The sequence below is a fragment of the Palaemon carinicauda genome, chromosome 1 (genome assembly GCF_036898095.1).
Source record: "Palaemon carinicauda isolate YSFRI2023 chromosome 1, ASM3689809v2, whole genome shotgun sequence".
In the NCBI taxonomy this organism is placed as follows: domain Eukaryota; kingdom Metazoa; phylum Arthropoda; class Malacostraca; order Decapoda; family Palaemonidae; genus Palaemon; species Palaemon carinicauda.
In genome coordinates, this window is record NC_090725.1 from 132,429,302 (window position 1) to 132,456,677 (window position 27,376).

The following is a 27,376-nucleotide window of genomic DNA, read 5'->3' on the forward strand; positions in this document are numbered from 1 at the left end:
CAATGATTTCACAAATCAAATTTCCGACTAACCAAAGACAACTCCGAAACAAAAACTGTGTCCGGAGCAATTAGCAAAAGGTAATAAAAAAAAACTTATATTCCAACACAAAAGAATACGAACAGAAGGTAAGTTACCATATATATATATATATATATCTATCTATCTATATATATATATATATATATATATATATATATACATATATATATATATATATATATATATATATATATATATATATATATATATATATCCCGATCACAGGCCCCCAATTTAAAGATGTTACGTAACGTGCAGGTTACGCTCTTTAAATAGAGTATCAATCGGACTCTCTACTTGACACTGTATCGTCGTATCAACCAGATCCTCTAATTGACACTGTAATGTGTTTTAAGAGGACTGAACCCGTTAATGCTATTAACGGTTCACTTTTCCCAAGTTCATTTTTATTATTTTGGAGCTGCACCTTGTTGAATATATGGGGTTTGTTACATGTAAGAACAGACTGACCTTTCTCCCTAGTCTAATCACGGACAAAAAAACTCTGTTATAAAAATCTAATACATAATTAAATTTATTTCACAAAAGAAAAAAAAAGGAAAAATGTTTGTAAGATTCTTAAGGAGAAAAACATACAATGACAATTAAAAACTGGAAATGTTTTCGACTTTATGAAGTTAATAAATCAAAATGATTGAAGTAAAAAATGGAATGACGAAACATTAAGTTTAATTTTCTCCAGTAATAATCAAAACACAATTAGATGCAGAAAATAAAAAAGAAAATGTCACTTAATTTCTACATTCTGAAAATCACTCAATATAATGAAAAACTACAGAACGTAAATGTCAAAAGAATAATTATGGTAAAAAAATAAGTACAAGGTTGACCATCTAAAAAAGAGAAATAATGTTTACTATTGTCTTTGACTATTTTCTATGTGCCCTAACAACAAAACCCTCACTTTGCACTTTAAAGTTAAAAGAAAAATCTTCAATTCATAACACTTGAACATAAGATAACTTGGTTTACGCTCCTTTAAAATAAAAAACGATGTTGGATGTGAATGGCTGACACAGAATTAAAGAGAAAATTATTCCCGAAGTTATTTTCCAATTACGCTCACTAGAATTCCCATCAATGAAACCCCTTCAGTTTTGCACTTGTTAACTTTCTCATTCTCACAGGTCACGTTACTTATCTTTCTTTTATCAAAGCAGGTGTACCTAGGATGTCACTATCTCCAATCTCCGTTGTGGACAAGAAAGGGAAGGGTGGATCCTTGAGTTACACATGAGTTTCGGCGACTCATTTGGAGTCCGAATCTCGTGAGCTGGGATGGCTTGTGTCCTGAGGGGAGCAGACACTGGTTCCTCACTCTCTTGGGCAGGAACTTCTTCCAACCGCTCTCGGCCAGGAACTGACTTCTTTTCTTGATGAAGGCCTTAGGCCGAGAAGGTGAGATTTTGGGGCCATCCCCTTTTTCCTCTTGATTGGTCATTTTTAAGTTCATAGGGCGGTCTTTGTGTCTTGGGGTCCAATGGCATCTGTGACCACACCTTCCTTTTCTGGGTGTTGGCAAATCATGACCAAGTGTCCTCTTCTCTATGGGTGCTTTGTCCTCTCTATGAGAAAACCTTGTTCTCACATCTGGCTTATATCTTGTGGCTGACCTGGGAAAAAGAGGGGAAAGTCAAGTGCCTGGTAATTTAATGGCTGTAAGCCTACATGGTGCAGACCAAGACCTGCTTTTGGACTGAGGCCTGTCTGTGGTTTCATGTAAGGGAGTTCACGAGAGCGGAGGTGTTTACAAAAAAAGATATATGAACTGCAAACAGTTTTACTTGGGAGGGTAGAACTCAACTCAATTCACAATATATATATCTATATATATATATATATATATATATATATATATATATATATATATATATATATATATAGAACCACAAAAAAAATCTAAAATATGAAGTAGAGAAACTTCAAATGTAAAAAAAAGGCTTTATTTTATTATAGGGTATCATTTCGAACAGAAAATATATGTTTTCCTGTAGTAAATAATGTGATTTAACCGAATTTGACCTTCATTTCAACCGCAAACAAACAGAACAACCAGTTTGGCTAACTTCAAGTAGCCGCCGCCCAAAACGCCGTTTCTTCTTTGTCTTAGCTATCTTAGTTTCAGTACTGCACTTGGGACACTGTAAACGTTGGGCTATTACATTATGAGATTCAAGAAAATTATCAACATTGGATGACGTGTCAAAGAATTCACCGAAATGCTTTCAAGTATGGAATACTGCAGTTGTTACAAGTTTCTATAACTTCCATCGTAAAATACTCAAAAAGACCTCACTTGAACTAACAAAGACCTGACTTGGACAAAGGTTTCCATGGAAAAAGTTTTGTTGGAAGGTGGGGGTTGGGAAACATTAACCCATCAACAGTTAGTGACCTTTTTTACTTTACAGTATCAGCGAGTAACAACAAGTGTTTTGTTGTTACTAATACATTGCATGGTGAGGCGATGACTTTCATGTTATGACTTGTCTTACCTTTTACGGAAGCTGTGGTAGTATAAACTAAAGGGAGTCCACAAAATCTGAGTACATAGGAAATTTCCCTATTCTATTTATTGACGTTATTTTACCAGTTCAGATCGAATGATGGCTCTGTCTAAAGAAGAACGAATCAAGTTGGTATTCTTAAGTGGATGAGAAGGATGGTCCTATCCCAAAATTGTAGAAGAATTTAATCTTCAACACTCACTTAGGCAACCTATTTACTTTACTGCCATCGTGAAAGTGATTGAGAAATTTAAAGACACAGGCATTGTATTTGACAAACCACATTGAAAATATTATTTATTAACATTAGATTTAAATAAAATTGTTTTGTTTTTAAAGTATGTGTTAATCTCCTATGTACCCAGACTTTGTAGACACCCTGTACAACACCATGATAGAAACCATGTGAAAACGATGTAATGCAGTACAGTGGGTTACCTAGTGTGTTAGTCAACCGTGCCTAGGCAGTGGCCTATGTTTTGGGAAGGTTATATCGTAGGTCACCAAGTAGTCACGAATTTTCGCTATTCGCGGTTGTCTCTGTTACTTAACCCTTGCGAATGAGGATGGTAGACTGCAGGTTGACACATGACAACATTGTTCACTGTTAAAAAACTTTAATATTATAACCAATCACTGCTCATTTCCAATCAAATTTATATAAAAATCATTTAATCAGTATGATAGATCAGCCATTTCTACACAATATTCATGGAAAATACTCTAATATATATATATGTATATATATATATATATATATATATATATATATATATATATATATGAATATTTGAAAATTACATCTACATTTTCTCATAATATTTTCACATTTTCTTTGCTTTTCATATACTGTTAAGATATTTTTCTCACATCGTTAAAAAGATGAGTTGTTCCTTGACATAAACTAATTAACCAGAAGTTTATATCTGCTATAGTTTGGCAGTAACGAGGTGCAGAAAAAAATATCTGCAATTGTGTAAATTTTGCACCAGGCCTAAAGTCATGAGCCTGACAGTGATTTTGTCACGTTCAGGGTCATGAGAGGGGTCATGTATATAACCAAATTCATTTAAGGCGCATATAGAACTTGAAAGGTAGGGATCAGGATATTTGGAGCACTGTAGAAATGTGTTTGATAGATTTCTTGACAGGAAATACTTCTTGGGGGAGGCCTGGATTTCTTATATAGATTAGTAGTCATTAGGTTCCATAATAGCAGCAGGTGTACCATTTTAATTGGTTCTACAATTTTGATCATATTTCTGTAGTTAATTTAGTGTTAGTGATAGCTAGCTTAAAATTAGCTGTTGTTTTCCTTACCTTCATATGAATAGTACATCATGTTTTCTCATTTTTGAATTGTGTCATATCTAGAAAAGGAAGAGGGAGTGCCTCTTGATACCTAATAAAGACGTAATTTTAGTTTTATGCGGTACACAAAGGCTCCATGAATTACTGATTCATTTTTCTTTTAAAAGTGATTTAGTCTCTTTCCCTCACTTTTACACCTTCATCAGAGTTTGAGATTGAGCATAGTGAACACCAGGTAAGATTCACTGAAGTATACAAAATTTTATTAATGAATTTTATTATTTCAATACTGTACTTACCTGGTGTTTAGCAAATTTTCAACCTCCTCACCATATTTTAGTGATGTAATGAGTTTTGTTAGGGTATGAAGTTAGAGGTGTTCCCACGCTGATATTGTTTACTTTAAACTGCCACAAATAGTGCTGCTTAACCAATAACTACGAGAGCATTATTTTTTATTTTTTTTTTTTTTTTTTTTGTTAGAGATCAGAAATCTTTTGCTTTGATAGGAAAGAATAGTGAACACCATGTAATTACTGAAATATAATTCAGCATTAAGGTTCCGTTTTTTCTTTAGAGACCCACTTACATGATTATTTCCCTTCTGCCAGATACAGTGATCATTTAGCAGCATCTGTTTAGACCATTTCTATGGTTAGACTTATGGTTCCAGTTGGCACATGCATAAAACTAATACAGATGCTCCTCTTTTTATGATGGATTTTTGTTCTGTTAACCCCATCATAAGCTGCAAATATTATGAACCAAGACCTTGCGTCTCAGTGAATTGGGGCCAGTGATAGATTACCTGTTTTTAGTAGTATTTTACTTGTAAACATTTTCATAATAGCAGTGTATAATAATGATTGAAACTATGAATATTTTAGGAATAATCAAGTGAACAAAAGAAAAAGTCCACTGTTTTAGTAATTATTATGCTGTAGGCGCCTATGTATCTATAGGTAATGTACACTGTACTTAGTAATAACTGTCTGGATATAATGTCTCTGGCTGATGTTATTCTATGGCTGGCAAAAAATAACACTTCATTGTTGGAAGGTGAAGCTGGTAAATCAATCAAAATGTAGTTATATATCACCTCTCTCTTTTCTCCCAAACATGCACTAGATGTTGAAGGTACCAATTTGAACATATTGGATGGCAATTTCTTTGAAAATATATCCAATGAAGATTTTATTACCCATTTCTTTGTTTTTCATGAATAGGTTTATGATACTGTAACTTGCTGTTGAATTTAAGAAGAATAGGTAGGGTGTATCGAAGAGCATTGGTCTATATCTTCAGTACCCTAAGGTGAAGACACTTATATATTTGTTTTCCCATTCATATTATGAATGATCACTCCATATCACAAAAAGGCCCTGCATTGGTCTCGCTAATAACTTGATTTTTCTAGTAGTAGATTTCTCCATCTTTTTTTTTTTTTTTTTTTTTTTTTAAGATTGGTTAGTATTTTCAATATCATTGTAAATTAATAGTTTTCCCTCTTATTTTCACACATCAACAACCGAAGCACTTGAAATATCACATACAAAAATTTCTTTAACCACAGTGAGGTTAAACCTTAGTATGCTAGAAAGAATTAAGTATCTCCTCTTAACATAGGCTTCCCAAGCATTGCTCCAATGTATCATACAACACTGCCAGGCTACTTGGCATTGTTTATTTGGCCCTCCAAATTGAAAATGTAGATATTACTGTTAATGATACAGAATTTGTTTCACTATTGTTGTCAAGTAATTGAATTATCGTAAACTTTGATATTGTAAATTATGAAACATCTGAGTAGATCACCTTCCATCTGTTTAATAAAAGATCATAGTCTCTATTACTTTTAAAATGCCACAAATGCTGGCTATTTATGAGTGACGGATTTATATGAAAAAGCTAGTGTATTTTACAAGAATATATTTTTACTTAGATATTTGGTAGGTGCTTATCTTTATTTAATGTCAGAAAAAGTAAAGTTTAAATGAGGAAACTTTTTTTTTTTCAATAATAATACCTACTCTACAGTTGCATCACTTCATTTTATAAGGAAGTTTGTGTGCAACCTAAACATATACCTCTCTCTAAACTTAGACATTTTTAACAGGGAACTAGAACTGGAGATACATTAGTTGCAAGTCAGTCATTAGCTAAGAGTGTGCAGAAGGCATCACTGAAGAGCAAGACAGAAGTACCCTTATTAATGGGCTTGCAGATTCCTGATCCGGTTTTCTTCTGCTCAATTGGTAAGGTTTTATATCTTAAAATTGTATTAAGCTTAATGTTTTGTGCTTTTGATTTAAAAAGAAATTTTCTGTTCAATGTTTAGTTACAAATGTTGTAATTAGCAGGTAATTTGTTTTTTTCAAGAAAGGTTGTAAATGGCCATTCTTGCCATAGAATCATAACATCGTCACAGAATGAACAGTCACCATTATTATCATTAACATTATTTATCTGGGACTACCTACAAATCTTCATCATCGTGACTCCATATTTATTACTCTGATTAATGGATCCTCATTTGGAATTTCGGGCTTTTTCTGGTCTTAGGAAATTCAATAATAGTAACTTCCTTATTATTTTCATGAAAATCCCCTGATGTTCGTATTGCTTTTATCTCAAAACTTTTTAAATGTTGATGCCTACTCCAAAATAAAGCTTTTCCATTTCTCTATGTGCAAAATGCCTCCCCCTCTAGGAACCATCGCCCTGTGGCGGGATGCCGAAGCAAACCTCACACTTTTGAATCTAACTTCCTTGCAAAAATCTTTTCAGCCCAATCTTTCCTTTTTTATCTTTTCAAAAGATAAAATTATCATTTTTTAAATCATTGTAATACTGTTATTCATAAAATGATATTTAGTAAAACTAATAACGTATGTAAAATCAAATAAATCCCATAACCTAATATACAATACATAATACAATATGGAAATTATATAAACAGTAATACCTTGAGATACGAGTGTCCCAACATACGAGAAATGTGAGATACGAGGAAAATTTCAAGCAAATTTTTGCCCCGAGATAGGAGAAAAATTTGAGATACAAGGATACAAGACGGTTCCCTATGCGGCCGCTAGGTGGCCGAGTGTGCGGGAGGCTGCTCACCAGGACAGTATCGCTCGGTCTTTCCCGTCGGATCTCCGTCGCATAAAGCTATCACCGAGCATCAGCAGTAGCGTTTGCATTTGTTATGTGCTTTTTGCGTTAATCAGTACAAAATTAAGTGAATAAGCAATGGGTCCAAAGCAAGCGAGTGCAAACAAGGGTAGTGAAAAGAATAAGCGTATGATGACAATCGAGATAAAGCATGAAATAATCGAAAAACAAGAGAGTGGTGTAAGAGTGACTGAGCTGGGTCGCCAATATGAGAGGAGTACATCAACAATATGTACCATCCTCAAGCAGAAGGGTGCTATAAAGACCACCAAGCCTTCCAAAGGAGTAACCATCCTTTCCAAGCTGCGCAGTGATATCCATGACGAGGTGGAGAGGCTTCTTTTAATATGGATAAAGGAGAAACAGTTGGCGGGAGATAGGGTGACTGAGACTATCATCTGTGAAAAGGCCAGCAGAATCTACGATGACTTGAAAGGAAAGCCAGCATCTGAGAGAGGGGAGACTTCGACGCCAGCCGAAACCTTCAAAGCCAGTCGTGGCTGGTTAGATAATTTAAAAAAAAAAACAGACTGGGATAAACTCGGTTGTGAGGCATGGGGAAGCAGCAAGCTCTGACTCAAAAGCTGCGGCAGACTTCGTCAAAAACTTTCCCTCAATTATCGCAGAACAAGGATACATCCCCCAACAAGTGTTCAACTGCGATGAAACTGCCCTTTTCTGGAAGAAAATGCCCAGGAGGACATTCATCACGGCAGAGGAGAAGAGACTACTGGGCCATAAACCCATGTAGGACTGGTTAACTCTAGCCTTGTGTGCCAATGCCAGTGGTGACTGTAAGGTCAAGCCACTGCTGGTGTACCACTCAGAAAACCCACGTGCTTTCAAGAGCCGAAGGTTCTCAAAAGAAAGAAAAACTGCAAGTGATGTGGCCGCTAATGCTAAGGCTTGGGTTACCCGGCATTTCTTCACAGAATGGGTTAATCTGTGCTTTGGTCAGGCAATCAAAAAATATTTGGCCGAGAAAAACCTGCCAATGAAATGTCTCCTGGTCCTTGACAATGGCCCTGGTCACCCTCTTGGTCTCGAAAAGGACATTCTTGATGAGTACAGGTTCCTCAAGGTCCTTTATCTCCCGCCCAACACCACACCACTCCTCCAGCCCATGAACCAACAAATAATTTCCAACTTTAAAAAACTGTACACGAAGCATTTGTTCAAGAAATACTTTGATATCACAGACAACACCAATCTCACCCTTTGTGAATTTTGGAAGGAACATTTCAAAATCGTCAATTGCTTAAAAATTATTGACGATGCATGGCAGGGTGTCACACGTAGAACTCTTAATTCAGCATGGAAGAAATTGTGGCCAGCTTCCGTCGCTGAGAGGGACTTTGAATGGTTCGATACGCCAGACCCTGATGACCCCGAACCTATTGTGGTGGATGAAATCGTGTCTCTTGGAAAGTCCATGGGGCTGGAGGTAGAATAGGCAGACGTGAACGACCTTGTCGAGCAGCATCAGGAAGAGCTCACGACACAGAAATTGATCGAGCTCCAGGAGATGCAACATTCGGAGGTGTTGCAGGAGCTCAGGAGCGAGGAAGAGGTGGAAAACAAGGGCCACCTTTCTACGACGGAAATCAAAGACATGTTAGCGAAGTGGCAGGAGTTTTCTAATTTTATGGAAAAGAGGCACCCGGACAAGTTGGCTTGTGATCGTGCGTTAGACTTTTGTGACGACACTTGCGTACGTCATTTTCGTAACATTTTGAAGGGGGGACAAAAGCAAATATCCTTAGATAGGTTCCTTTTAAAAAGGCCAGCAAAAAGTGAAGGTGAAAGTGAGTCAAAAAGCGAGGCTAAAAGAGCCAAGCCGGAAGAATAAAAGTAAAAAAATTAAAATGAAAACAAAATTAGAAATAGATTTAGTGTAACAAAAGTGTAGCGTACCAAACATGTTGCCGTCAAGTCTCTCTCCTCCCTGTTCTCTCTCCCTCCTCCTCCGCACACATCGCTGTTAGCCCCTACCGTCTGTCTCGAAGGTAAGAACTCCATAATTTATGTCACATTTTATTAAGGATCATAACCAGTACATAGGTATTGGTTATTTTGTGAGTGTAGGTTGTAAGTTAGAACAATTAAAATCATGTTTTTCCACTGTAATATACTGTTTTTAGGTGTTTTTTCAGAGGGTGTGAACGGATTAATTTTTCTTAGTTATTTTATATGGGAAAAAGTGATCCGAGATACGAGCAATTTTGCATACGAGCTCGGGTCCCGGAACGCATTAAGCTCGTATCTCAAGGTATTGCTGTATATATATATATATATATATATATATATATATATATATATATATATATATATATATATATATATAGTATACACATATTCATATTAGCCATAAATACCTCTTAATATCAAATTCGCTCTGCTTCGCAATCAGAGACCCAAGGGGGGATTAACTTTATAATAACAGTTTCTGGTTAGTCAAGGATTCGAGCCTGTACCAAGTCAAAACTCAGGTTATAGTTGATCCCTTTACCATCAGACCACTATACTGTGGTCTAATGGTAAAGGGGTCAACTCAAGTTGCAATATTCCTTGCTATATTGGATTCTCAAAATATGTTCCTTTTCAATCTCCTTATATTCCCTATATTACATCAGTTGATTCCATCCAAATTCAAATACACAGTTACGTCATACAAGATACTTAACTCTATTATTGTCTTTGATAATGTATTGCCTTTGAGCACATTACTCTCCTTTAATACAATTCTCTATGTTACTTCGTTCACAGGCTTGCTTTCAGCTCATTTATGCTACTAGGTATTTCGATATTGAAATCATTCTGTACCAAATTATATAAACCACTTAAAACATTCAAATACCGTATATTCCCCTTTGAAACTTTGTTTCACGGTCAAACCTTCAGAATTTTAACCACTCTTGTTATCCTCCATCTTTCCATGCATTATTTACGTTGCATCTGCTATTGCATTCTTACTTTCAAGTACACAATCTAACTTAAAATCAGAAGATTCATCCAAATATTGTTCCATCCCCACAACACTTTTGTTCACACACTCTTTTTTAATCATATACAGTACACTAAGAGTTGATGATCTGTACGCACGGTAAGTTTGATGCCATACAAAAATATTTTAACTGCATTCACACAAAATTTTATTGCAGCCAACTCCCTGTCAATCATTTAATATATTTTCTCAGCTTTATTAAACAATTCAGGATTCTGGATGTCAAGGATTCACTTACATTTATTCATGCTTCATGTAGGTTATTTATACTCCTATATTAACATTTCCTTTCATATATTTTTTTGTCTCTTCAATAATTCTACTTTACTCAAGAACCCCTACACTCATTATTACCCCATACATAGTTAACGTTAATTGGCGTCAATAACCTTAGATGTCAGGATGCCAGAAAACTTTAAATCAATCAATCAACATAGTTAACAAACATCCTGTCAAATAATCACCCAATTCTTGAGCCCAAACTATCTTGCTATTTCCATACTTAGCTTGACAATACTTTTTGATACTCATGGAAAAAGTCACATGCATCTCTACTACTATGTTCATTAAATTTTCACAGCGTGGTACCTTTCTCATAATGATTGTCATATATACTTCTTCATGTACACTCTCCCTATCATGTCTACGGCTAAATCATTCTTGATTGACTCTTCCCCATTTGAATACAATGAATCATACTTTACACCTAAGCTTTTGTTCTTAATCATATTCTTTTTACCGATCTTCTTACCACTTTCACCCATTCATAATCATCCTCACTCTCATCCTAACCCTTTTTCTATGCTTCTTGTCACTCTTACCTTCCCTGTCATCCTTCCTATCACCTTTTTTTTCATCCCTACTAGGCTTACTACTTTTACCTTTTTCCCTTTTATCAAAAATTCCTTGTCAATTTTCATTTTCCATAGTCTTTTCTTCCACTTCCAATCCATGACCCAAAGCAAAGGAAACTCCTCGGACTGCATGTTCATCCATGAACTTGTTCCATCCTCACTACCATTTATTCATCTATTCGCTTTTCCTTCTCTTATCCACACACACACGCACAGAGAGAGAGAGAGAGAGAGAGAGAGAGAGAGAGAGAGAGAGAGAGAGAGAGAGAGAGAGAGAGAGAGAGAGAGAGAGAGAGAGAGTTTTTTAAACGACGACGAGCTACAATGATTTTGGATGTCTTAAAGATTTTTAGTCCATCCACGGAGACTCCATTTGGTCTTTGGTAGAGCGATTGAGTTTAAGCATTTAGAGAGTTCTTATGATCTTGTCTAACCTATTCCTGACCTCGTTTAACGTGTTACTGTTTACCAAATCCGCTAGAAGCCTATTCCAAGTATTTGCTATATTGTATGTAAAGGAATTACCACATTGTGTTGTGTTGTATCTTTTCAATTCCAGTTTGTATCCGTTACCTCTGGACTGATTTGAGCTAAGCGTGAATAGATTGTAGTAATCTACATTTGTTATTTCTTTAAGAATTTTGAATGCCTATATTAACTGTCCCCTTAGTCGTCGAGTTTGTATATCAAATAAGTTCAAACATTCCATCCTCCGTCTATATTCAAATTGTCTTACTGTTGGATCGAGTTTGGTGGCCTAGTTTGTACTGCTTCTAGTCTATCTATATCCTTCTGAATACTTGGAGCCCAGAATTTGGCTCTGTATTCTAGATGGGGTCTTAGTAGTGATATGTACAGCTGTAATACAGTGACTTTGTTTCTGTATTTGAATTGTCTCAATATGTAACCTATTAGCTTTTGTGTTTTCTTTACAGTTTTTATGCTCTGTTTGGTGAAGAGAGAGAGAGAGAGAGAGAGAGAGAGAGAGAGAGAGAGAGAGAGAGAGAGAGAGAGAGAGAGAGAGAGAGAGAGAGAGAATCAATAGGAATAATAATTTTGATAATATAATAATAATTATTAAAAGTATTAATTTATATATATATATATATATATATATATATATATATATATATATATATATATAAATATATATATTATATATATATATATACATATGTATATATATAATATATATATATATATATATATATATATATATATTATATATATATATATATGTATATATATACAGTATATATATTTATATATATATATATATATATATATATATATATATATATATATATATATATATGTATATATAATACTTTTAATAATAATAATAATTATCATACAGGTATTATTAAAGTTAATAATATTTCTCTCTCTCTCTCTCTCTCTCTCTCTCTCTCTCTCTCTCTCTCTCTCTCTCTCTCTCTCTCTCTCTCTCTCTCTCTCATAAATGAAAGGATTGAAATTGAAAAAATAAGTAATCTTAATAATTTCAATTATAATTATTTTAATTTCAATGAAAATTAGAAACATTCCCTCTGTCCTACAGGAGGTTTTCTCAGCTTCGGATTTTGAGGAAATTAACTATTAGTTGTGAGCCCAGTGCTTCCAATTGTGTACCCTTCCCTAAGTGTTCATGCTTATCTTTTGAGAACTTTCAATCAGCACTCTCCTACTGACGGGTTTGGCTATTGTCCCCTCTTACCCTTCTGTAAGGGAATCACTTCGACATATAGAGTATAAAGCCCTTTTCTTTATCTGTGGATTAGAAAATATTAGATAAGGTTCTTTAGGCCTCTCAGACATGTATATAGGATAAGGGATGAGGTACTCACCTAAATTTCCTAACGTCTGGAAGATGATTTCTGCTTTTCAACCTACCGGGAATGCTTGCAGCACTTCTACTTTGCTAATTTTCCAATGTGTATAATAAAGCACTTGGTAGTGATAATGGCCAATTACAGCTAGCCATTCTGAAGGATAGAAGATCATCTCTATCTCCTTGATTTAGTAGTTAGTGGCAAGGACCTTCAATCCTTCTTACTATCCTTCCTACAGAGGAGACTAGCAGGGCAAGAATAACCCCCCTTCCCATTCTTGGGGGTAACGGCATGACTTCTTTTAGAGTGAAAGGAATGAGAGATCCTGAAATGCAGTTTTGTTTTGACTTTTTGGTAACAATCGGACATGCGCTTCCACAATGTCTGGATCAGACGTTGATGCAGGTGAGCTTCCATACTGAGCATCTGTTCTGTGCAATTCTGTTCTTATACACCTAACATCACAGATTACCTAACAATTCTTCTTCGCTCAAAAGGTTAACTATTGCATTGTAATCATTCAGTGGCTACTTTCCTCTTGCTAATGGTAGAAGAGACTCTTTAGCTATGGTAAGCAGCTCTTCGAGGAGAGAGACACTCCAAAATCAAATCATTATTCTCTAGTCTTTGGTAGTGCCATAGCCTCTGAACCTTGGTCTTCCATTGTCTTGGGTTAGAGTTCTCTTTCTTGATGGTGCACTCGGGCACACTTTTATGGTTTGTGTATGAGAGATTTATTTATTATATTGCTGATCTTAAAACATTTTATTTTAATTATTCATTATTTCTCTTGTTTGTAGTTTGTTTATTTCCTTATTTCCTTTCTTCACTTGGATATTTCCCCTGTTTGAGCCTTATACCTTCCTGCTTTTCCAACTGCGATTGTAGCTTAGCAAGTAATTATGTTAATAATAACTGCCACTCTTTCAAGGAAACAAAGATTTGTATGTATCAAGTTAATGTATTGTATGGCACATGTATAAGAGAGAGATATCATGAATTCCAATTTATCCTAACATTTTAGGCTACGATTCATGTGTCTAAGCAATAATTATCAATAAGTTTAACTCTGTATAAAAGCTATGATTGACTATAATATTATATTTAAAATACTTTCTATCTGGGGTTAAGAATAACAATAAACTTTTTAATTTCTTTTACCTTGTACAAATTGGTGCGAATGTTCTCAATAGTGTTAGAGTTACATATGTTGACAATAAGCAGTAAAGTGTAAAAAACTCAAGAAGCTATTTGTTTTTTAAATAGATCCAAAATATTATGACATTATTTTTAATACAGAAATACTGAAGTTCAGGTCCATAATATGAAAAGAATTTTTGTTTAGATTTACAGGATGTTCTTAAATGTACAATATATTATCTACTAATACAAGCGAACAGTTGATGAAAGAGATTGAGTTTTAAGCCTACTGGACAGAATATATGTTCATATATTTGATTGACTCTTTATCAAGGAGTGTAAAAGACTTTTCTTTTTCTTTTAATTTTGTATCATTTATAAAGACCAAGTTGTGTTGATAGAACATTTTATGATTATGTAGTGTAGTGTGTTATTTTAATGTCCTGAATTCACCCCTGGTCTACCTTTATATTTAATCGGTCTTGTTATTGTTAATAATTTGTCTTGGTTCAACTTTTCAATTTTCAGAGGCACCATCTCTTTCCCAGAGTAAACACCTTGAAGAAGCATTAGATCAACTACAGAAGGAGGATCCTAGCTTGAAGGTGACTACTGATGAAGACACAGGACAAATTGTTCTTTCTGGTGAGTTCTGTTCTTTTTTTATCTGTAACACTATATGCTATGAACATATCGACTCATATTTATCCTTTCATTGTAATTTTCCCGCTTAAGACATCAATTATATAAAGCTTATGGGTATGTACATAATCATCTATGAACTCTAGTCAAATTATAACAAAGGACAGCTAAACTGTCCATCGTTATAGAGCTTATAAACAAATCCCTAAATTATTTATTAACTATAATAGGGTAGTCTTCAACACTTTTTATTTGTTAAAATCTGAAATTTTATATGCAGGGAGTAATATAGATATTAAATATCTTATTACTCTACTGAAATTCTTTTTAGTATAGTGGCTTATCACATAAATTATGATAAAACTCAGTCAAATTTTGATTGTTTCTATTTTTTCTCATAAGGTTGGAAGGTGATGACAGTATTTAGTTTAGATTTTAAAGTTAGCTATTTTATTGGACAGTTACACAAGTCTATTGCTTTACCAATTTTTATCAATTAGTAATGATAAAAAAGTAAATACACAAAACTTATATATAAACCAATATATTATGATGATATTTAGCTGTTGAAGATACAATAGAAGTAATCATTAGTTTAAAGAAAACTATAAAAAGTAGAAAAGTCACATGTAAAGGTAAAATTTCAGGCTAACCAAAATAAATCTGTTTGAAATCTTTGTTGATCTATATAGCCCATCACAGGTGCTTGAAGAGAAAAGCTTTGACGCTTCTTAGTTCACAATACAGTAACCTAATTTTTATTTCATAACTAATAAACTTTTCCTTACACTACGGGTCCCATCCTGTAAAAAGGGTTAATTTATAACTTTGTCATTAGCTGAGCCATGAAGCTAATTCTTTAAAAGAAATAAATTGAAGCATACAATCAGCTTATATGAAGGAATTACCCAATTGCTCTAAATTTTAAATTTTCTTTCTTTTATGCTGTTTCTTGATGTTTATTTACCAGAGGTTTTGTCCTTGCAAAAGAAAGACTCTTTGACATCCAATGTCAAGTGCATGCAACCTTATTAGACATCGGTTACTGGTTACTGACTTGCCTTTTAAAAAGCAAACACCAGTGGAATTGGATGAAGGGACTTGATTTAGAGTTTCAATCAGAGGCTTTAGAGAGATATGTAAGCACAAGGGTAGATATCATTTAGGAGGTTTGGCTGTCTTTCAAGAAAATTCCCTCTCAATATCGTGTCAAAGCATTTTTAAGTTTTGTTAAAGAACTGTTATGTGAGTTGAAAATGTTAACTCAGTGATCTGGTTAGCTAGTAATAATGATGAGATAATCCTTTTCAATAAATCTTCCCAAAGTTCATTGCTGTCTGGAAGGAACAGATTCGACATATTCTTGAAGCAAATTTTGAGAATCCCCTAATAGTTACAATACTCCCACTCTCTATAATGCTCCCTAAATCATTCATGCAGATATTGCCAAGCATAGTGGTGACCTAGATAAATTATGGCTTATTTTCTCATTTGACTGCAGCATGCCCATATGCATAATTTGGCTCCGACGTATTTTGTGTTTTTTGTTTTATTTTAGCTGTCTGAGGCAGGAGACTGAGGTATGTCTCATAAGTTTCCTGAAGCTCAGACTTGCTCAAAGTTCAGTGCTAAGTAGCTTTCCAAGCTTTTTAAACTACTCACATGGTGCCCCATCTCCCATAACAGTGTTTCATGGCCGACTGTTGTGAGGAGTGCACCTCCTCTTTCCTGCAGGAAATACAAGCATGCTTGAGCTATGCAGAGTCTAGAAACAAAGATAGGGATGCTAGGCCTGAAACAGGATACACTTTGCATATTCTAATACAGAGAAAATGAGTAATTTCTTGAGAGTATCTGGGGCATCAATAGGAAGAGTTGATGAAGCCCAGATGCTTAAGTTAGACCCTGCTTTCATGATTCTGGTAGATGCTTTGAAAGAGGAGATGAGAAGTGAGATGACCGCCTTGCAGCAAGATACTCATGGTAGTTTTATCACTAGGCTACTGACACCAAATGGGGCTCTAGCATTAGCAATAGTGACCCAGGAATTTTTAGTTTGGAGAAGACCCAGGTTTTTGTGGCCAGGGAAATTTATGTTACTCAGCAGAGGGATAATTGCACTCTCAGTAAAACCGCCAGAAACAAGTAAAACGGACAGTTTAGTGCATCCAATTACATATAAAACGTTTTGAATATACCTTTGCTGCTAGTTAGACGTCAAGTTTTGCTCGCTCAATTAGATGTGAAGTTAAAAAGCTTGCTCAAGAGTTTCTGATAACCTTAGTAGTGTTTTGGTTTCTGAGATTTTAACAGTTTCTGGTATATCATGTCTTCTTATTCCTATAACATTACTCTTGCACCTGCTGGCGTTCTTTCTGTGCTAATCAAGATAGAATCACTGAAGGACCTTATGATCCTCAAGCAACATTACCAGCTGGAACAGTATTTGAATTGTCTTTTTGATGATCTTCCAGTTAGTTAAGTTTTAACTTGGTTATGAAAGATCATGATCCCTCTTATCATTGATTTTTGTGCAAACTAAATTTTGCATTGCTTGGCTTGTGTGTTACTTTTCGCTCTAGTTAGATACTAACAACTCTATCTCCTCCATGACTTCTGCCTCATCCAGTCTCTTCAGGGTTAATTAGTGCCTTGCCAATACCCTCAGTTGGTGATATATTTGACTCTTCATAGGCTCTTTTTTTTGTAGTGAAGGCTTTACAGGTAGCCACTCAACAGTTCTCTCACACAAGTAACAATAATAACTCTTCAGCTGCTAGACATCATTAATCGTCTTCTTCTGACGCCCATTGTTAGGCTTGCTCACCTGATCTCAGTAATTCTTCGTACACTAGGGGTTATTCTGTACCTAGTTGCGCCATTTACCTTACTTCATTCAGAGTCGACCTTTGGTAGTCTTAACAGAAGATAAAGTTATCCACTATTCATAGCTCTCTCATTATTTAGTAGGGCTTATTTACAGATATTTTACATCTGCACTCATGCTGGAGTAGACATGGGTGGTCAGTCATATGTGAAGGCTATTATCACATTTTTTTCAGGATATAGCTTTCCATTGGCTTCTGAGTCAGTCCCCTTCATTACATATGAAAGGGATACATAGATTCCCTGCACTTGTCAGTAATAAATAGAATTAAAGATAGAGAGAAACTTTTCAGTACTCGCAACTATGTTTGCTATCCTCTACATTCGAAGTTAAGAAGTTGATAGGACATAATGACTAATCTAGTAGCAGTGTTGTGTAGCCACATTAGCATCTTCACTTGTCTTAATCCCTTTTTCAGTGTTATCATCAAGCCTGCTTTGAAGTACTGGGCACTCTTGGGTAGAGCAATGTAGAAAATGAGATCTATTATATCTCGTAGCTTCTCCTTCAACAGAGGTATGTGGGAGGTGTACCTTGTTAGTCAGGATTACATCATACATACCAAGGGCTTTGCATGAGAACTTTCATGTACTCTTTATGAGTTGGATCTGATCCTGGTCAGAATTTTCTGTAATGTCCAAATGTGTTTTGTCTACATATCCCTCTCCATATCTAAGATCATACACAATGAAGTAGGCATTCTTCAAGTTTATAGTTTTCAATGTCTGTTTTGTAATATATGATTGAAGAAGATAAAAGTGGTAAGCAATATTTTAAAGCATTTTTAATGAGTAAAGTGTACTCATAGATACTAACTACCATGGCCTCCCTCCTTAACTTCACTTCTCTATTCCAAAAATATGGATCACAAGGCCCATAAAAGTGCCCAGACACCAAGGAGTAATGTTCAATTATGACGAACCTTTTACTGTATATTAGATATAGGCATCCTAGGACGATGTTGATATTCTTATTTTGTCCAGCACAATTATCAGAGAAGAGAACAAGATTAATCTGATTTTCAACATGTTAACATCAATGTGATGGTCAACACAACTAAGTATCTGTTGAGATACTACCACTAGAGAGTTACGGGGTCCTTTGACTGGCCAGACATTATTACATTGGATCTCTCACTCTGGTTACGGTTCACTTACCCTTTGCCTACATATACACCGAATTATCTGGACTTTTCTTTACATATTCTCCTCTGTCCTCATACACCTGACAACACTGAGATTACCAAACAATTCTTCTTCACACAAGGGGTTACTGCACTGTAATTGTTCAGTGGCCAATTTCCTCTTGGTAAGGGTAGAAGAGACTCTCTAGCTATGGTAAGCAGCTCTTCTAGGAGAAGGACACTCCAAAATCAAACCATTGTTCTCTAGTCTTGGGTAGTGCCATAGCCTATGTACCATGGTCTTCCACTGTCTTGGGTTAAAGTTCTCTTGCTTGAGGGTACACTCGGGCACACTATTCTATCTAATTTCTCTTCCTCTTGTTTTGGTAAAGTTTTTATAGTTTATATAGGAAATATTTATTTTAATGTTGCTACTGTTCTTAGAATATTTTATGTTTCCTTGTTTCATTTCCTCACTGGGTTATTTTCCCTGTTGTGGCCACTGGGCTTATAGCATCGTGCTTTTCCAACTAGGGTTGTAGCCTAGCAAGTAATGATAATAATAATAATAATAGTAATAATAATAATAACAATGATAATAATAATAATGATACAACCTTTCCCATGCCATAATTTTATCCCACACGGACATGGCCAATTTCAGATTTGACATATAAAGCACAAAGTTGTATGTCTACAACTTTATTTTACAAAAAGCCATTTTAATACTAAACTTGTGTGTCCTCAATGTTTGTTTCAGGTCAAAACATAATGCCATAAAATCATAGTTTCATCACTGCTAGAACTATCAAGTGCAGGTTTAGCCTTTGTTGAGAGCACACTGTGTGCAAATAACATATTGCATTTCATTCAACTTTTGCTGTAGTAGGTGTAAAATATCATAAGTGTTGCACACATCAATAACTGCAGGCATGTAACTAATGTTAAATTTGTTTCAAGTCCACGTACTCGCAGATATGAGATTTTGCACAACAATAATGAGAGCACAAGGTGAACAGCATTTGTTTATGATAGATTGATTGATTTGAGTTTTTTGGCATCCTGACTGTGTGTATGAACAAGGTCCACTTTTTCCCTGAACACATTTGTTTTACCTAAGGTGTTTTTCTGTGTTGGTCAGCCACAATTGTGTTCTGTGTTAACTTCCAGAAAAACCAAACGCACCCTCTTTTCCCTTATTCCAAACATGGAACAAAATCCTTTTTGCAGACACTCACTACTTACCTCCTTACATCACACTATACAATATTGCTTTCATGAGGGCACTTTCCTTTGCAGGTTTCCTTCACTGTTTTACCAGCACTAACCCCTGAATATCTGCAAATGCGCTCTCTTAGCATTGTATTCTCCCATACCCAATATTTATTAAACAATGCATCTATCATGAAGTCCATAAACTTTTCCAAAACACCGGTCAACACAATAAGGGCCTGTTTTCTTTGCTTCTACAAGTTTAATAGTACAATGTCTACCATAAGCCTTGCTTTTTTTAACAATATTAAATTTCTCCATGTCAGGCTTTGACTTTCTTTTAAACTATGTTAAGGTCCAGGGTTATTAATACATTAACATATGTTACCAATAACTGACTCATATTTACTAATAAAAGCATACTGGTAGTCATTATTATCCATACCATCAGCCATGGCCACTACACTATTCAGTAACAACAAAAGCGCTTATAGAATTTAAAAAAAATGGCAGAGCATCCAAAACATGATCACTTTGAGAGGCCTATCTAATAAGGATTCTACTTTCATTAAATGTAAAAACCCACATGTGTTCAATGCCTTACTAAACCATGTAGATACAAGTGTAAGGTCCCATATCACATAATAGGGCACAGGAAATCCTTGGGAAGAATGCAGTACTGATAACTCCATTTAGACTGCAGTGCCACTTATGCTCTTCGTCCAGTGCCTGTCTCATATCTTATATAAATATACAGTATACATTTATACACACACATATATACATATACAGTATATATATATATATATATATATATATATATATATATATATATATATATATATATATAACAGATTTTGAGCGAAGCAAAATATCTATTTTTGAGTGAGATGGCCATGACGTCCTGATGGAAGGTTCCTTTAGTAGCTTCCCAAGGGTATATATGACTACAGTGATATTCCCAGAGAATCAAACCAAAGGTTTCACAGAATTCTAACTTCTGGCGCGAGTACCCTTAAGATTTACTCTCAAGGATATCGTATATAATCAGGGGATGTATTCTTGACATGCCACGTGGAAATCTGCACCCCGAATAGCCTTTACGCTTCGAGGGGGATACGTGGCAGAATTAGAAGGGTAGCCGCATTAGAGGTTACCCTAGTTCCCCTACTACTATCGTATCACAATCGCGCCAATTCCCTCTGGCGGTCATTCCTTGTAGCATTGAGCATGGTGCCACAGATACAATACTTCGGGAGGGAAACTGTGAAGAACTTTTCATAGAAAAGAAGGGTTGGTCCATCAGGTCGCCATGGCCATCTCACCCAAAAATAGATTTTTCGCTTCAATCAAAATCCGTTTTTTGGGCTCAAGCCATGACGTCCTGATGGAAGCATACCAGAGAATTAATGTATCTGTGGATTTTCATCAGTACCTTAACCTTGGAACAATATTTCTACGGTCAAAAGGGCCAATTGAGACAAATGACGTTATCGTTATCCATCATTATCACTAAGCATTACAATGTTAGTGCTTCCTGCCCCCTGCAGGGAAGAGTCATTGTAGATGTTAGAAAAGGGGCCTCAAGGTAGTATATATTGTATGAACAAACATAAGTATACACTGAGAATACAAACGGTCTCAAGGTTTGTATATATTGCCGAACCAATATCATTGTCAAGGAACTCTGGCATCTTAAACCGCAATTGTCGGGCGAATTATGGCGCAACTGCATTTTAATAGACATTTATTTCTAATATATGACTACATGCTAAATGAATGTAGCATGATAAGGAAATTATACAAGAGACATATACAGAAATTAATGTTCCCTTTTTTGAAAGGGGAAGAAATGATGAGTGCCACTCTCAGACTGAAGAAGAGCTCTTTTAATAAGACTTCTCTTTATAATTTCTGTACATGATGTAGTCTAACAACACTGTGTACTATGTACACACGGCACTAGTGTTATCCGTATAATTTCACACCTGAGATTCTGAACATATTTGGTGTTACCTTGGCAACACTTATTCAAAGGGAGGTCACACGAAAATTGCTGACCCCTTCTCCTTTTAATTGATAGTCCCAATCAATTTACTGTTCATCGCAGAGCTAGATGACAGGGTCCAAAATAGCACCTGCCGCCACCACATAATGCTTCAATCCATAGATTTGCTTAGTATAGTGTCTGTAAGACACATTGGACAACCTCCGATCAGTAAGTGAGCGAAGAGGCTGAAGTCCACACACTGAAAGGTTCAGTGATGAAGCAACTTTCCTCGGATCTTTTATCTGCAGGAGTACTGTCAGGATCCGCTCCGCGAATAAGGTAGGTGAGCTTCGCCCTCGGTTGTAGGGATAGTTTGATCCAAAGGTTTCTCCTGTAAAGAGCTGTTTCTCCTGAAGTCTGAAGTTCTACGAAGATAGACCTTAGGCACTCTAACAGACCTAGTGAGACATCTTCCTTCAGTGGGCAGATTCTCCTGGAACCCCACCTCTTAGTGGGTAGCTTGTCCATAGTGAGAAAGGTTGGATCAGGAAAGAGATGCAGTTCTCCCACTTAATGTGGCCCTCATCCCCAGATAGGGCCACTATTTCACTAACTTTAGCCCCAGAGGCTATAGCGAACAGAAAAATAACCTTTTGAGTTAGATCCTTGAGGGAACAATCCTCATTGTTCACAGGTGAGGCATAATGTAGGACCTTGTCCAAAGACCATGAGATGGGCTTTGGTGGTGCTGCAGGCCTAAGCCTGCACAAGTCTTCGGAATCTTATTAAAGATTTCATTCGTCAGATCCACTTAAAGGGCATATAGAAGAGGTCTAGTTGAGGCTGACTTGCACATAGATATTGGTCCATGGATCCAAAGATCCAATCAAGCGACCTCTCTCGCAAAGCCGGCCATACTCTTGGTGCTTACTCAAGGGTTCATATGGGGACAGGGCCGAGGAACCAATCTTCTCATAGTATCCAAGGATGCACTGCCTCCTTTCTCAAAGGCCATCGTGCTGTTGGCCACCAGACCTTGATTATAGGGGTGGACAGAGAAGGACAGGCAGAAGATCATGAGATTCCTTTCGGTCCTTTTGCTTTACAAAGCAACTTACTTTTCCCAAGAAGACTCGTATTGTCTTCTAGTTGACTAGACTTGTATTCTTCTAGGAATTCTATTTGCCTTTTGAGATCCCAAGTCTTTTTCCTAACCGTTAGGGCAAGGAATTCATAAGATGAAAGGATCAGGTGCTCTGTGATAAATCGAAGGCAGAAAACTTCTGAACCTCCTGGATAATCCTAGGTGCAGAACTAGGACCAGCCTCAGCCTCAGTTCCTTCATTACAGGGAACGGGGTGCTCTTGGGCTACCTGGGAGCCAACAGAGCCCCTCTTCCCTGGAAGGGTCTCAGCATGTAGAGGGCCTTCCGCAGGAGATTGGATGGGCTGAACAGGAATTCCTAAGTCCATCCCTTCTATTCTAGAGACATGATGTCTGTTATCTCCACTAGAGGATCCTCATATGGGGCTATATATTGAGATAGTATCTTGATGACGCTCGTGATAAAGAGATTGATCTGCAGCTCGGGGACTTGTTCCCATCTGGGAAGGAATAGGTCTGCGTCCGTGGACCATTTCAACTCTATTGGCTTGAGGCCGAGAAGAGGATCCGCTGTCACCTTGCGGATCATTTATACATGAGCTGCTGATAGGTGCCATTCCCTTAAGGAAGGGATGGCTAACATTCCCTAATGAAATGCGACGTCCCTTATCCTCGACAGTTTCGACGCCTCATTATCGCTTCGATGCCCCAGATCAGCCTGAGGAGGTCTGATCTGCGTGGAGAGAGTTTCTCCACCCATTACCGGGCTAACATGGCCTACGGGCCTGTGGCCTTTGGTCATTGTAGGGTAAGCGAAGAAGGAATGACCATCATTGGTCCTATTAGATCTCTTCGAGCGTTTGATGCGTATCTTCTCCAGCCTCTTAACGCATCTTACAGCTGTGCTCGTAGCACTGGGTCTGTCATTATCGTGAACTGGAGAGAGTTCAAAACTCCTCCCTGTTAGCGTCTTAGAATCCTGACTGATTACCTTAGTCTCTTGACCGACCTTGCGATCTCCTTTTACATCCCCAAGGGAAAGGAGAGTTAGGGTGACCACAGGTTTCAATGATTTTTTATAAACATTGAAGCCCCTGAGCTTGAGAGAATCGAGACTTCTTGAAGTTATCTTGCATCCCCGATGTTCCGGGGGCCAGATCATCTCCATGGATGCTCATAGACCAGCCGTTTACGGTGCTGCCCACCCCAGCCTGTCGTCCAGTTCCTTTGTTGCCTGAACTCTTTCTAGGCTTGGTTTCGCTTGACTGTGTCTGTCAATTCCGTGAAGATCCTAGGATTGAATCTAGTCCGACGAGAATCTTGTCTAGGATATGTGTTACCTTCTGTAACTTGGATCCTAGGTAGGAGGGGAGGAGGTGACTGACTGGAAGTTGCCGATAGACATCTTTCAGGTCTGGGCAGACTGCGAAAACCCCTTACTGAATAAGGTCCTTATGTCAGAAGGATTAACATTCTGAACTTGCTGTTTTATTGGAACTTGTTGAGTGGCGACAAGTCCAGAATGACTGAGAGTTTTCTTGAGTCCTTCACGTGAACACCAAACAGCCTTCCCTGGAAATCGATGGACTCTACTTTCCTTACCGCTAGTATGCTCTAGAGCTCTAAGGTATACTCTTCCAGGGGGGATCTAGTCTTATCTTGGTTAGGCCTTGGACCCAAGGATCGACGGTCCAGCGATCCGGAAGGAACCTCCCTCCTACCAGAAGCGTCTGTTTGCTTCGCATGATCAGAAGGTGTACATATCTGACCGTTTGTGGAACAACTTTCATTGTAACTGTGGGATACTGTTTAACATCCCAAGGAGAACTAAGAAACTTTTCCGTCCTCCTTTTAGGTCATACCTGACCGTTTGCCTATTTCAGCTTCTCAGTGTCGTGTTTCACTGTAATAGAAGATTCCTTTCTATTGTATAAAGCTTAGGATAAGTACGCTGGAAAAGAATAGGATAGACACATACGTGTGAATCCCTCAAGCCAACTGTTGTGGCCTTCCTAATTATTGATTCTAGAGCATACTCTTTAAGTGGGGCCCAATGGAAGATTCTAGCCCATAAGGATAGAGTAGCGTAAACAGTGCCTACATCCAGGGAATTAATAATGAGAATCAAAGAGACTGATGAAGAGTCAGCGTAAGAAAGGGGGGAAGTGAGTCCCCAAATCAGGTAGGTCTCAGCAAGAGATTGTGCTTAGAAGCACAGCGTACTGGAAAACTATTCTATTGTATGGTTATGTACCAAAGATTTCTGTCTGTGATATGGTCTTATACTACAGATGTACAGGGTATTGTATACACCTATACAACTGGCATATTACCGTCAAGGCTAGTACTTGGGGATAAGTCAACTGACACAGTACTTCGGTACCGATATGGCTAGCAGTTCTCCGGCATGTCAGTGACTTGTCGGTCGTCAGTGGGTCGCCAACAGAAGGCACTCCATCCTAGCCAGTATTCAATGTGACTGGGTAGTGGTGAAAACTATACGCATAGCCAGCACCCCGCTGAATCGTCGGCGACCCCTCGGGCTGTCGGCAGTCCCCCGGTTGTCGGCGGGCTGCCGACTGAAGGCATACCAACCCAGCTATTGACTGGGTGGTGACCCAGGGCACACACTGCCGGCTCTCGGTGGCGGAGTCAGATGTGACAGTGAATCAGTGACTGCCGTCGTTGTTATCACTACGAGCCAGTAAAAGGATCACTAATTTGCCAGTTACCACAATAAATAAGTGAAATCTTTGGTCCAATTCCCGTAGAGTTTACGTGTTTTGCGAGTTCGTAACTGAACTGCATTTTTGTTTCAGACAACACCTGAAACCAAACCAACCGTAGTTCGACAGCTTGAGACTGCCATCGTGTATGCACTGGCAGCGAGGGGGGCGGGTATCCCCCATCCCCACCTCCTCCCCTCGAACTGGAGTGGAGAAAGGAGGGATAAGGGATAGGATGTCGCACCTTTAGGGAGCTGTAATATTGGTAGGTATGGTTTCGGAGAGATTTTAGAAACCTCACACCCAAATGCATAAGTTGTTATGAAACCTGCATGTATTATGTCCGTGAAAATACTCACTCTTATTCCTGCAGAAGACTGTGATGCATCATCTGGTGTTCCTCCTGTAAGGAAAGGAGAACAGAAATGAGTATTCAATTAAAGGAGAACAGAAATGAGTATTCAATTAATTATCACACTGATAAACAATTTGCAAAAGTCATCTTTTGACAAAATAGCTTAGGACAGGAAGCTATAAAGGGATAGTGGGAGACACATACTTGTGTATCCCCTGCGAGCCAATGCTGTTACCTCCCCTCAGTATTAAGATAAGGAGATTCCTCCAAATGGGGAATTCCAGGTAAAAAGGGGGTCGAACACCTAGTTGTAGAGAAGTGTACAAGGCACTGTACCCCCTTATACTTAACACTGTGAGGTAAGGAGGACTGATTTCACAATCAGAGTATCGGAGGAATACCATTCTTTCGATATAGGAGCGGTACCAGCAGAAGCTCGCACAAGGGTACCCAAGATATGTAGATATAACTACTGTATAATCATACTATAGTTTTCTATTAGCAGTATATACCATACTGCAAATTAATGGCTACTGTATAATTAAATCTAATGTAGTTCAGCCAGTGTGCTGCTCCATCTGGCGGCCAACTGGATTAGAAGAGATAAAAGACATATATTTGTGTATCCCACCCAATCTATTTGCTGTGGCCAGCCCTTTACGAAATTTAATATTGTAGGGTAAATGGAAACTGATTTCAAATCAGAATATTGACGAAATATTATTCTATCAAAATAGGATTGGGTTCAGCAAATACCTGGGCAGGGATACCCAAGATATATTGTAATAACTACTAGTATAATATATACTTTAGTTTTCCATCTGCCGTATATACTATACTGCAAATATACTGACTACCTGTATAGACATATACTGTAGTTCAGCTGGCATGTTTCCGGATTAGCTAGCTCTTGCCGGAACATCTAGCATGCTAGCTAAGAGAGAGAGTGAGAAAGCATGGAGTGAAGGCTATCTATTACTGTGTATGTATACAGTAATAAAGGATGTAAAAGTCTAATTTTACTGCCTTTCTCCGAAAAGAAGGTTTAAATGGAAGGGGAGAATGTAACATTCAAGCTTCCATATAGCCACAGTACTATTGCCGGCTTACCACTGCAGGCCAGCCTCCGGCAGCACTAGTACAGTCGGCATGCTACCAACTGAGTCAGTACCTATCTGTGCCGGTCTACTGCCGGCCAGAGCAACCTGCCGACAACAGAAGTTGTGGCCAGCAGTTCAAGGGAGAACTGGAGAACCTTGGTGACAGAAGGGACCTCCCACCCACAGCCGTCATGGCCGCCGGAAGCCGTCAGTCGCCGACAGTCGTCAGCTGAGGAGAGGGGGTCTGCCCGGCAACCCACCAGCAATGGTAAGGTTGCAGGACGGCGGCTCAGGAAAGACAATGGCTCGGACATCGTAAAAGAACCAAGAGGGGGGGAGGGAAGGGGCCTAT

At 37.5% G+C, this 27,376-nt stretch overlaps 1 protein-coding gene across 3 annotated transcripts in view; it reads left to right on the forward strand.

Moving 5' to 3' along the window:
* Nucleotides 1-27,376, forward strand: part of mRRF2 (mitochondrial ribosome recycling factor 2) — a 464,036-nt gene that overhangs the window by 311,633 nt on the left and 125,027 nt on the right. For all 3 annotated transcript variants that reach the window (XM_068384901.1, XM_068384905.1, XM_068384907.1), the window contains exons 10-11: nucleotides 5,998-6,136; nucleotides 14,414-14,530. In XM_068384901.1, the coding sequence (XP_068241002.1) occupies nucleotides 5,998-6,136; nucleotides 14,414-14,530 (256 nt within the window). The remainder of the gene's footprint in view (nucleotides 1-5,997; nucleotides 6,137-14,413; nucleotides 14,531-27,376) is intronic.